Source organism: Helianthus annuus, chromosome 11, assembly GCF_002127325.2.
Source record: "Helianthus annuus cultivar XRQ/B chromosome 11, HanXRQr2.0-SUNRISE, whole genome shotgun sequence".
Taxonomy (NCBI): domain Eukaryota; kingdom Viridiplantae; phylum Streptophyta; class Magnoliopsida; order Asterales; family Asteraceae; genus Helianthus; species Helianthus annuus.
Window position 1 is genome coordinate 179,454,052 of NC_035443.2, and position 11,965 is coordinate 179,466,016.

General features: G+C 36.7%; 1 protein-coding gene and 1 non-coding gene across 2 annotated transcripts; both read right to left on the bottom strand.

Annotated features, from left to right (window-relative positions):
* Positions 1 to 555: 555 nt before the first annotated feature.
* On the bottom strand, positions 556 to 628 carry TRNAE-CUC. The gene has a single exon. It is a non-coding gene; the product is annotated as a tRNA-Glu (tRNA).
* A 942-nt stretch (positions 629 to 1,570) lies between these two features.
* Positions 1,571 to 10,957, bottom strand: LOC110891292 (SAP30-binding protein). Its single transcript, XM_022138988.2, has 6 exons — positions 10,481 to 10,957; positions 5,784 to 5,844; positions 4,760 to 5,179; positions 3,981 to 4,109; positions 3,173 to 3,359; positions 1,571 to 1,881 (listed from the first exon to the last, which is right to left on the bottom strand). The coding sequence occupies exons 1-6, from the start codon at positions 10,793 to 10,795 to the stop codon at positions 1,833 to 1,835; spliced, it is 1,161 nt and encodes a 386-aa protein (XP_021994680.1). The 5' UTR covers positions 10,796 to 10,957; the 3' UTR covers positions 1,571 to 1,832.
* Between the last annotated feature and the right edge of the window lie 1,008 nt (positions 10,958 to 11,965).

The following is an 11,965-nucleotide window of genomic DNA, read 5'->3' on the forward strand; positions in this document are numbered from 1 at the left end:
GATAAGGTTGACTTTTTTAATAATAAGACCACCCAAAAATCTGAAATAAAAGGCAATCAAATATCAATAGAACTCATTTAACCTAGAAAAAAAATACCTTTTGCGATATCAAGTTTAGTGGTGAGAATAATCGATGATGGTTGACTTTTTTAATAAATAAGACCATCGAAAAATCTGAAATAAAAGGCAATCAAATATCAATAGAACTCATTTAACCTAGAAAAAAATATATCTTTTGCGATATCAAGTTTAGTGGTGAGAATAATCGACGATGGTTATAGTTCATGCATGAGAATTGTGTTCGACACACGAACCAAAAATGTCTTGCGTATGCGTTTGGTTGGATGATACTAACACAATCAGTTTAACCTAGAAATTTTTTGTAAAAGCACATAAACATACCAAGTGTTTGTAGAGCACATCATTTATGGCAAACTTTTTATGAGGTTTATCTTATTTAAATAATTCAACAATCAACATCATCGCATAAGATTTTAACTCGTAAGTGACGTATTTATAGAAATTGCAAATTTAAAAGGATTTATCAAAAATAAATTCCGTTGCCGGGACTTGAACCCGGGTCTTTCGGGTGAGAGCCGAATATCCTGACCAACTAGACTACAACGGATTATATGTTGGAAAAAGATATTAAAATAATAAATCCGTGATAATTGCATTTGACCATAGCAAATGGCAACAAATATTTTCGTATCAATCATTCAACCCATTGGGTAAACGGGTTTACGAATCATTTATTAGCTTTATAGATATGTGTGTATATATATAAAGTAAAGGTGTGGGTAGTTTGAAACGACTAAACGAGTTGGATGAATTGGATTAGGATGATCTGATTACTCGATCAGACGTGGCTTAAAATATATAACCACCACGGCCATTACCATGCTTGTTCAAACTGACTCAAATGCGGGTTCCTTTTTGTTTCAGTTTTTTGGCCAAAGAAACCAAGTTCTAAACGTTAGCAGCCAAGTGTAAAGTGTGTTGACAGTACTTGTATGTGTAACTGTTACCACTACCACCACCGCCGTCAATGCATCTATGTCTGTAGCCACTAGCCATCATAAAATAATATAGCAGATGAAATGGAAATATAAAATATGGAATATATGAAATGGAACTATAAACATATGAAATGGAAATATAAAATATGGAATATATAAACCGGAGGTATAAAAGCTATAAATATATGAAAATATGAATGATTCGGTCCGATTAAGCTAATTTTGGTTAAACGAGAGTACAAATTACCTATAATTACGTTAAAACTAATTACCTATAATTATGTTAAAACTTAGAAATTTAAGTGTAATAAGTTTGTTGTGAAGGGGGAAAAGTATAACTAATTACCTATAATTATGTTAAAACTTAAAAATTTAAATGTAATAAGATGGAGAACTAAAATATAATTATTGTTTAAAAGACCAATTCACCCTCATCCTAGGGGTGTGTTTATAAATTAAGAGGGAAAAGGTCATTATTTATTTTTAGGGTATCTTAAAATGTTCATCCCTCATGCATTATAATATAGTATATAGACTAAGTATGGAATCTCTGATTATAAACTACAAGGATGTAAGTATGTAACATATTAATTTGGTCATAAAACATGTATCAAATAACCAAGATGCAACACTTAAGCGCCTCGTAACATAGTTGCACATATAAGAAAATTACACGCTAGGCTCGGATATCATTCGACAAGTACAAAACATGGCAACCCCCCTCCCTATCTAGAGGAAAGAAAACCCAATCCAACCCGACCCGCTTCGGTTTCTTACTTGCAAAGCATTAAAGCAATACGATCGATCATTTCGCTACTTCCTGTCAGTTGACCTTCTTTCCTCCTCTCTTCGCCTCTGTTGCCTGTAATTCATCCATGACATAATCATTCAGTTGACAAAATTCACATTTCAATTGACTGTCAATCTTTAGTGGGTTAATTATTAAGTACAATTTTACTTTCTAATTTAGAATTTTGCTAAGCACGGTAAAAATCAGATATCGGTCAAGGACAAATATTTGAGATATAGGTTATTGCGGTAGGATATGGGTAATTTTAATAATATCATGCAGAATTTATATACATAGCAATTTAACACTAACAATTTAGTATACTCTCCTACCATTATCAAATTTAACCTTTTACAAAAATTGTAGCGAGTAGGAATTGATTAAGACTTAAAACGCTAACAATTAAGACTTAAAACACTAATAGCAACAACAACAAGAAAGACAAATGCTAGAACTAAGAAGAAAGGTACTGACATTGGGAAAATTGGTGATATATTTGTCAAATATGGGTCAGATATCGGAAAATATCGCCAATAATATCGGTACTGATATTTTGACCGATATTTTACATAGGGAACCATAGTTGTTAATAGCGGCTATAGCGCGCTATGTAGCCTTGCGACCAAGTGTCGCTATATGGGTCTTAGCGACGAATAGCGAAGTTAGCGACAGTTAGGTATTTTTTTTTCAAGTTTTTCACCTCTCGTTGGGCCATTTTTTAATACAAAAAAAACTGCATAATCTGGCTTAAAAAAGGGCCCAGGTTTTCGGAGCTGCATTCGTGTCCGCAGGACGTGCGGGCACGCACGAGTTCAATTAAATTCCAGTTAACCCCCCCCCCCCTGCGCGCGGGTAGGACTTGTGGTAAAACATGTCATAAAGCTACAATGGAGTAGTAAAGACTTCACCTTATAAACAACCACTAACTTTGTTCACACATCAATGTGGGACAAAATATTTACCACCTTTTGAGACTTTCATTCACACACCCAACATATAAGTCCTAAACTTTTGCTACTAACTATTAGTTTTTGTTACATGTAAAATAGCATATATACAAGGGTATTTTGATGTAATATACATATAAAAATTTTCAAAAATCTTTTTCTAGTGTAATCGCTATTTATAAAATAGCCGTCGCTATCTGTCGCTATTCGCTACATAGCCTATAGGTGCCTTGTCGCTATTCGCCATCGACAACTATGTAGGGAACGATAACTGATATATCGGTGATATGTCATTGATATTAACTGCATAGGATTTTTGGTAATAAGCATGCAATATTATTGTTATGTATTTTGTCTTTGACAATATTCTATTTTACATACATAAAGATCAAACACATATAGTTCAGAAGACTTACGCGAAGGCTGTGTACCCGGTGCCAGCAGATAAGAATGCTGACCCGGCACCTGATATAGGGTCCTGTCCGCTGGGATGCCTTCGGTCCTCGTCGACCTTATCCCACTTAGATTTCTTATTCAGTCTTCCCTCTCGAGTCCCCGTTGCTGAAACACGATTTGAACCACCGCCAGCTAGCGGTGGCACAGCTGCATATATAGCACCATCCATCAGTCATTTATAGACATGTAAAAAACGGGACGTTCGGTGAACTGTTCGTGAACAGTTAGGCAAAAAGTTCGTTAACGATTTTTCGTCAATTTAATTAAACGAACGAACATAAGCACGCCCCACCCCGTTCATTCATTTACGTTCGTAAACGCTTGTTTGTGTTCGTTCATTCAACGTTTGTTTATGTATGTTCATTTGTTTCCGTTTGTTTAAATCTAATGCAATTTTTTTAGTACCAATATTAATTAAAAATCAATTTGATATTCATATTATAACCATTAAGCCAAAATTTTAGAAACTGTCATTTGAATGTAGGTATAATAATATTTTTATAAAGTCTAATTCGGATACTCACTTATACTTTTAATTGGTGTTTGTTTGTGTCTGTTTATGTTTATCTACTTATGTTCATTTGTGTTCGTTCATTTGTATTACTAACAACGAACATAAATGAACATGGGCACGTTCATTTTCTTAACAAATGAACACGAACAACAAAACCCGTTCATTTAAGTGTCCGTGCTCGTTCGGTTCGTTTACAGGCCTAATAGAAAATAATCCGTTGCCAAGTGAAAATACACTCTCTGTTGTGCGCTTACCTTGAACCGGCATGACTTTTGGTGTCGGAATAGCTACTACAGACTGTGTTCCACCCGACAAAAACTCGATCTTCTGGTTTTTCTTTTTCTCTTGCTCTTTTCTCTCTACTTCCCTCTTGATATCAGCCTCTGTTAAACATAAATAAACAATGACTCGTAGACCACTGGTTTTTCTTTCTATCTTGCTCTTTTTACCTAACCGAACCGGTTTTCTCCCTTATAAAAAAAACCGCTTTTTTCCTTGATAAGAAAACCGGTTTTTAAAAACCAGGTCGGTTTTTTAACCGGTTTGCATGCATTAACATCCGAACTGATCCAAACCGGTTTGGATCTGGCTTCAAACCGGTTAAAACAATTTATTTATATATATGGAAAGGGTAAAATGAGAACCACCTTGAGTTGTTAAAACAAATTTACATCAGTGTAAATGAAAAACAAGTACCGACTTGGCAATTTTTTACAGATGTTTTTGTAACATTTTCATCTACCTTCGTGCGAAAAACAATTAACTAAAAAATCAATGTAAAAGCTTTTAAAAATCTCAGTTTTTTTGAAAAAAAAAACGGTTTTTTGAAACTGTAAAAAATCGTTTTTTTTAATCGGATTTCAAACCGATTTTCGATGCGTGATAGGGAAACCGGTAAACAAACTGGTGATTCGGGCCGGGTTGAAACCGGTTCGTTTATAAACCGGTTTTTCCGGGGTTTTTCTTTTCCAAACCGTTTTTTTTTCCCACGTACAGGTAGGATAGGGGGACAAAAACATGTACAGCAAATTACCTATCTCATCGTAATAATCAGCCTTATCATAACCATGCGGATCAAAAACATCTTTACTGAAGCAAGATCCAATCTGATCAATATCCTGATACGTGACAGCATGTAACAAAAAATCCGGGTTGCGGTATTCTTTCCTATTGCGCACTTCTGAATTAAAGCTTCTCCCAGTTTTCTTCTTCAGCAGAATGAACTTCGTAATCTTTTCTTGCAGTTCGTCCGAGCACTTTGTCGTTGGAGGTGGCGGGAGAAACTTGTCCAATGCACTGCGGTCGTCTTCTGTAGTAACGTTGACGGATTCTTCGGGCTCTGAGCGTTCTGTTTCGTTTCGGTTGGAGTTTAACAATGCGTCGGATTGTGATTGATCGGATGATTGAGGTGGAGTTGATTGTGTGTTTGGTGGTGTAGTTCCTTGTGGTGTTCCTGCACATGAAGATGAAAAGTACATGATTAGATTGTTGGCACACGGCCATTGAATCATTAGTATTATTTCAACTATAAAAGCACATCCATAAGTACATTAGCGAAGCATAGTGGAGGCGGAAGGGGCGGCCAACCCCCCGAACTTTTCGCTCAGTAGTGGAGAGTATGTAGTTTTCGTATAGAAATTTGTTGGTATATACGTTTACGACCCCCCGTTTTATAGAAAATTTTGGGTATATACGTTTTCGACCCACCGGTCGGAAATCTCAAGCTTCGCCACTGCATAAGTATAAGTGCATTGGTTCTACACGCGTGCCTCACTTACACGAGACGCCCAGTATACATATAACATTTATAAATTTATTATAGATACTATTTACGCCTTACCAAGTTGTCATCATCATTCTTATTACCACCAAACGTTAATATTATGATCACGCCTTACCAAGTTGTCATCAAAGGCGTATATATTTTGGCAACAAAGAATGTGCAAACATGTCGCAATGGCAATCACAACCTTGCACTGCATGCCAAATGTTAAGTTACCAAATTTCTGTATAAAATTTAATTTCTTTATCAGCCTATCACTATATTAGGCACATACCATTTGCAGTTTGAAGCTCTGCACCGAACATTACTCGACCTGCTGCTGCTATTTCCCCTTCCTGCAATATAAACCAGAAAAAACAAGACATATCAGACAAAAAAAGAAAACGACACTGTTAAGAGTTAATCTATCTATACGCTGACTACTAAGATCGTGCTTGTTAAAAAAAACAACAGCTAACCTAAACGTAATCTTGGTTTTAGAAAGCGTGAGGCGCATCAGGACAATAGGTCCCCATGATGAGGCGCAAAAGCACCCAAAATTCAGCTATAAATAAACTTTGAGTAAATTACAAAAATCGTCCTTTATGTATGTCACTTATTGCAAACTATGTCCTTTATCTTCAATAATTACAGAAAACGTACTCGATGTTTGCAAACCCTTGCAAGTTTTGTCCTTTAACCCTAACTCAGTTAATTTTTTGTGGTTAAATCTGACCAAATGGACCTCACATGAGGGTATTTTGGTCAGTTTACTCTCATGTGGGGTCCATTTGGTCAGATTTAACCACAAAAATACCCTCATGTGAGGTCCATTTGGTCAGATTTAATCACAAAATTAACTGAGTTAGGGCTAAAGGACATAACTTGAAAGGGCTTGCAAACATCGAGTACATTTTCTGTAATTATTGAAGACAAAGGACACAGTTTGCAATAAGTGACATACATAAAGGACGATTTTTTGTAATTTACTCATAAACTTTAGATAAGATCTAATATATAAATAGCCTATATGTACAACATCCTGATGCACAAAAACTCCCCATGCACAGGAGGTGCACCTCCTGACTGAGCCTCAAGCTGCTTTTCTGTGCGCCTCACTCGCCTTTTGTGCACTTTTTGTATACTTTGCGCTTTTTTGAGTCAGAAGTGACCAGCCTTGCGCTTGACGTTGTGCCTAGCGCGCTTTTTAAAACCCAGAACAGACAAGTTTACAGGTCCATCTCTTTGATATAAGACACTTTCTCCAACTAATAAGTTCAAAAGTAGGTGCATGTATATGTAAACAGGTGTGAATCAAAAAGTCGATACTATTGTAGATTTGTATCATGCCTTAGAATTTTACTTGAAACTGAATCATAAAAAATGGTGGGGCGTGTTATGAGCAACTAGTTTCACAAGTTAGAATATTAGTTTTCAAATATGTAAGAAAGTCAACCTCTCCTACATAAGAATGATGAACAAGTAGTGAGCAGGTGGACAAAACAACGCCAAGCAAGAAAGAATGAAATCCGATAGAACAACAATTGCGTGCATGCATAGACGTGAACGTCCAATAAAGAGGCTGGAGGTCAACCATGACATGTGTATATAATAAGCAGTAGAAATAAAGAATGCAAAGAAGGCTTTAGCAAGAATGAACAAATTGACCAGGAAGGTTGTGTCAGATTGTCAGTTGCTGTCTCATAAATCTGTCTACTTTAGTTAGACCATGTGCAGTCTTAAAGCCCTTTAGGGGGCGTTATGCGAGAAGTGGCGAAACGCGTAACTGCGTAAGAAAAGGGCTTTATGGGGCTTTATATATATGTATGTATGTATATATATGTGTGTGAGTTGGTAACGGTTGGATTTTTGAAATACTCCCCCTCACGTCGCTATCCATTTCGCGAGAAGACAAAATATTCAACCCATAGCGCCGGCAGTATCGGTGTTGCCGGGCGCTATGGGGCGCCATCGATGTTGCCGGCGTGATATGAAGCCCCACTACGGGTGGCCTTATAAAAAAAAGAGACTTGTTGCCATAGATTAGATCCGGAAAAGAACATTGAAAGAAAATGCATCCCGGGAAACAAAGAACATCATGTAAGGAGAGAATATGTAGAGGTAAAGAGTACTGTACAATATTGCTTATCGTACATTACGTACGCTTCAATCTCAGCCGTCAGATCATCTTCCCGCATTTTAAAATCGCATGTTGTTTTTTATAACAATTTCGCATGTGATAATTTTTGATGAATTCGCATGTTGTTTTTTTGTACCAATTTCGCATGTGATAATTTTGATGAAATAGCATGTTGTTTTTTTATAACAATTTCGCATGTGATAATTTTTTATGAATTCGCATGTTGTTTTTTGTACCAATTTCGCATGTGATAATTTTGATGAAATAGCATGTTGTTTTTTTGTACCAATTTCGCATGTGGTAATTTTGATGAAATCGCATGTTAAAAAACCAACATGCGAAATTGTTACAAAAAAACAACATGCGAATTCAATGCGGGAAGATGATCGGACGGCTGAGATTGTAGCGTACGTAATGTACGATAAGGGCATTTGTACGTTAACCTAACCCAGAATATGTAAGCAAAAAAGAAAAAAACTGAGTGATTGTGCCTAAATAAAAAGTACTTACTAGTGAGTAGTGAGTTGGGTCCAAAAGAGCAAGAATGACCTTATACAAGAGGAACTCAGTTATGTTATATTTAATGTATGTACTTCGTGCATTGGTATGAACTATGGAGTTATCTATCTACATTATTGTTCTGTTTACACATCAACATTTTATTAGCTATTCCATTGAAAGATTTTCATGTAGCTGGAAGAAAATAATTGTTAACCATTAATTATATATCTTTTGTACTTTTATTAAATGTTAAGTTTCTGATCTAATGATGTTCCATAACCATGAAAGATGCAAGATTAAGGACTTCTAGGGGAAGCGAGTATATATTTGTCTTAGCTTTATCTAAGGGGCTTAGGTGGCTCTGCATGTTACCTTCATTTTGTTTCCGTCTCTCTATGATGTTTCATCTATATTGTTATACTTTTCACCATTTTTTCTATTATTGAGCTTACTAATAATAATCTTTTAGTTCTTTTTGTTCTCTCCTGTTTAGATTCCATGTGTAGGACTCTTTAAGTTTCTTTTAGACTACTCGGTGTGGAGGAGGGTAGTCCTCAAAGGATGCTCCGCCAGGTAGGACGGGTGTGAGGATAGGCCGGAAGGGGATGGATCTATGTTGTATGTATATGTGTGTGTGAGAAGAAGGGGCACGGCAAGAACGTCTGCAGGAAGACGATCTCGACGGGGACGGTCCTACGGAAACAGTGTTCCGGGGCGGCGCCGGGGCTCGACAGGGCTAGGACGCCCCCCACACCGAGTAGCCTTATATTGTTCATGTCTAGATATGGTTTTGGAGATAGGGATCTTTCTGGAAAACAGCATCTATATCCTGACATTGCGGTACAACACATACCCCCCCCCCCTCCTTCCCCTATGGTGTTCTTATTCGAATCGCAATCAAATAACTAAGAATTCGTTTAGAACTGAACAAATAAGTTGAATTAGAATATAATTACTTGTTATTCGAACCTATTCAAGTAACCCGAATGCTTGTGCAGTTGTGTGTTTTTGGCCTTGTCTAAATGTCTAAATTTTTAACTATGCAGTTTATCGGTTATATCGGTCCCTTAGTAAAATATCGGTGTCAAATATCAGTCAGAATATCTGTACCCATATTATCGGCGTTATTGACCGATATATCACCGATATTTGACCAATATCACCAATGATGTTAAAATTACCGATATCTCACCTAGATAACCTATATCTCAAATATCGGTAGATATTTTACCGCATTAACTGCATAGATTTTTAATGGCCCAAAAAACAAACCCTTTACCAAATAACCTAATTGGTAAACAATCACTCACGCCTCATTCACTGGCAATAGATATCTGTATAAGACACGATTAGACCAGTTTACTGAAAAAGTATACAACGTGATTTTTTTACTTTTTAAAAATAAATATAATTATGAGGTTAGGATCCATCATTTCTTTTTCTTGGTACATAAAACGTAAAACTATGTTATAACCGTGAGATATAAAGTAGTTAAACGAGCTGTATTCATGTTTAATACTTGTGTTACACGCGTCGTCAGAGACCTGTTGAACCCGATAAGACACGATTTGCCAGCACTCATTCCGTCATTCTATCCGCTATCAGACGACAATCACAACATACACAAGTTAACCCTAATCCCAACATTCATAGTCATTTAGATTGTTACAAGTAGGGCTGCAAACAAACCAAACGTTCGACGAACAGTTCGTGAACCGTTCGGCGGGAAGTTCGTTTGTGTTCGTTCTTTTATTAAACAAACGAACACGAACAAGAAATTTCGTTCGGTTAGTTAAATAGACAAATATGAACAGAGGTCGTGTTCGTTCGTTTATGTCCGTGAACGTTCGGTAACGTGTTTGTTTGTGTTTGAAAGTTCATTAGTGGTTTTAGTTTTTATATTTATTTAAATACTTCAAAATTTCGACAAATTAAATATCTAATAAGTGTACGTATTATTCTGTTCATGAACGATTGTTTGTGTTCATTTATTTCCATTTGTGTTCCTAAACATTAGTTTGTGCTCATTTGTGTTCGTCAACGTTCGTTACCTAAAATTAACAAACAAACACGAACAAGTTCATTTCCTTAACAAACGAACACGAACATAAAATCTCGTTCGATAAGTGTTCGTTACGGTTCGCGAACACATATATTTCTTCACAAACGAACACGAACAAGGTCTTGTTTGTGTTTCTTTCGGTTCGTTTGCAGCCCTAGTTACAAGTCAACAGAATAGTGAGTAACTTTTTTTTGTAGTTTTTAACTTTCCTCTAATTTTGTTCCTAATTCGAATAACTCGAAAAAAACCCGAATTCAACACGAAGACAAAGAACATAACATATTATTACCTCTGGTTCAGGCGACATTGCTGCTTCATCATGCCCATAATCAACAATCGTTAAACCTCCCTTCCTCCTAACAACTTGCTGAGCTGGAGAAACCGACGTCGTATTATCATTATCATTAACATTAACGGCCTCTAATTCATCATCATATTCTTCCATATTCGCAACAACTTCACCCTGCTCCTTGTTCTCCTCCAAAACGACATCGTTACCGGTGTTATCGTTGTCTATGTCATCTTCTTCCATATCGTCATCTTCTTCGTCGCCGTACATGGAGAGTAAGGCGATGCCTTCAGATTCTTTCTTCTTCGATGCCATAATAAGGTTGAATTTTGGGTGCTGGTGCAAATTGGTGAAGTATAGATTTGAATATGCAGGAGAGATTTTGGATCTTGCTGGGTGATTTCTAGGGTTTGAGCTGCGAGTATGTGAATTTGGGGGTTATTGTGGATCCGGAACTTTGAACGTTTTATGGTTGTAGAATCATATACTTTTATAGGGTTTACTACTCGACCCGGTATTACTGTCCGATACAACCCGGTATTACTCGTTGAACCATTTCTGAGCCCTACCGGATACAGTTTAAAAACATTGATTTAAACAAGGTGAGAATAGTTGAATCGTTAACTGAAACTTAACTAAAAGTCGACAAACTAACTGAATAAATTGAACGGATTAACCAAATACTGATTGGTTAATAATATTGATTAATCGACGACTTCAGTTTCGGTTGAGGCTAAGATCCGGATTCAATCGTGCACACCCCCAATTTAAAGAAACTGGATTTAGAGTTTGAAACGAATTTGCCATGAATTTGATTAAGTAAAACAACGTAAAGAAATTAGAATCTACCCACCATGACCTTGACTAAATATGCGGACCTGGACAGCCGACCCTGATTACGACCCAAACCGTTGCACACACACCCGTCTCAAACTACCACCATAATAGACTCAAAAGAGACCTGACTCGCCGCTCGCTCGATTTGATTCAGATCACAGCCCTTTCCTGACTCAAACATTACCTGGACCGCCAACCTCGTTATTATGAATGTACCCTCTTCTTATTTGACTTTGGGCTCACACACCTAGTTGTTAGATTTAGCTCTCTTCCCCGAGTGAGTAATTCCTTTTCTTGTAGTTGCATCACCTTTAATTAGTACTAATGACACACTAGGGATGAGATTTTTTACCGAAATACCGGTACCGTACCGGTACCATACCGGTACCGTACCGATGCCGTACCGTACCGATCATAAACGGTACCGGTATCGGTAATAGATTTTTTGAAATTCGGTATCGGTAAAAAGCCGTATCGGTACCGGTATTTTTCGGTAAATACCGGTATTAATACCGAATTCAATAATCATGGGTAAAAAGCATGAAATCCATTGAAGTAAGTTAATTTTTTAATGGTTTGGTTATAAATTATCAATATATCTTTTCTTATTTTTAAATTTTTAATATCTTTGTGTTTGGTTGTGTAAGG

Bases quoted from the DNA above. Each gene is read 5' to 3' on its own strand.
- LOC110891292 (XM_022138988.2), bottom strand. From the start codon at position 10,795: ATGGCATCGAAGAAGAAAGAATCTGAAGGCATCGCCTTACTCTCCATG. The intron at 5,845-10,480 runs GTAATAATATGT...TTTATATTGCAG, and splicing joins CAATGTCGCCTGAACCAGAG to GAAGGGGAAATAGCAGCAGC. The intron at 1,882-3,172 runs GTAAGTCTTCTG...GATGAATTACAG, and splicing joins ACCGGGTACACAGCCTTCGC to GCAACAGAGGCGAAGAGAGG.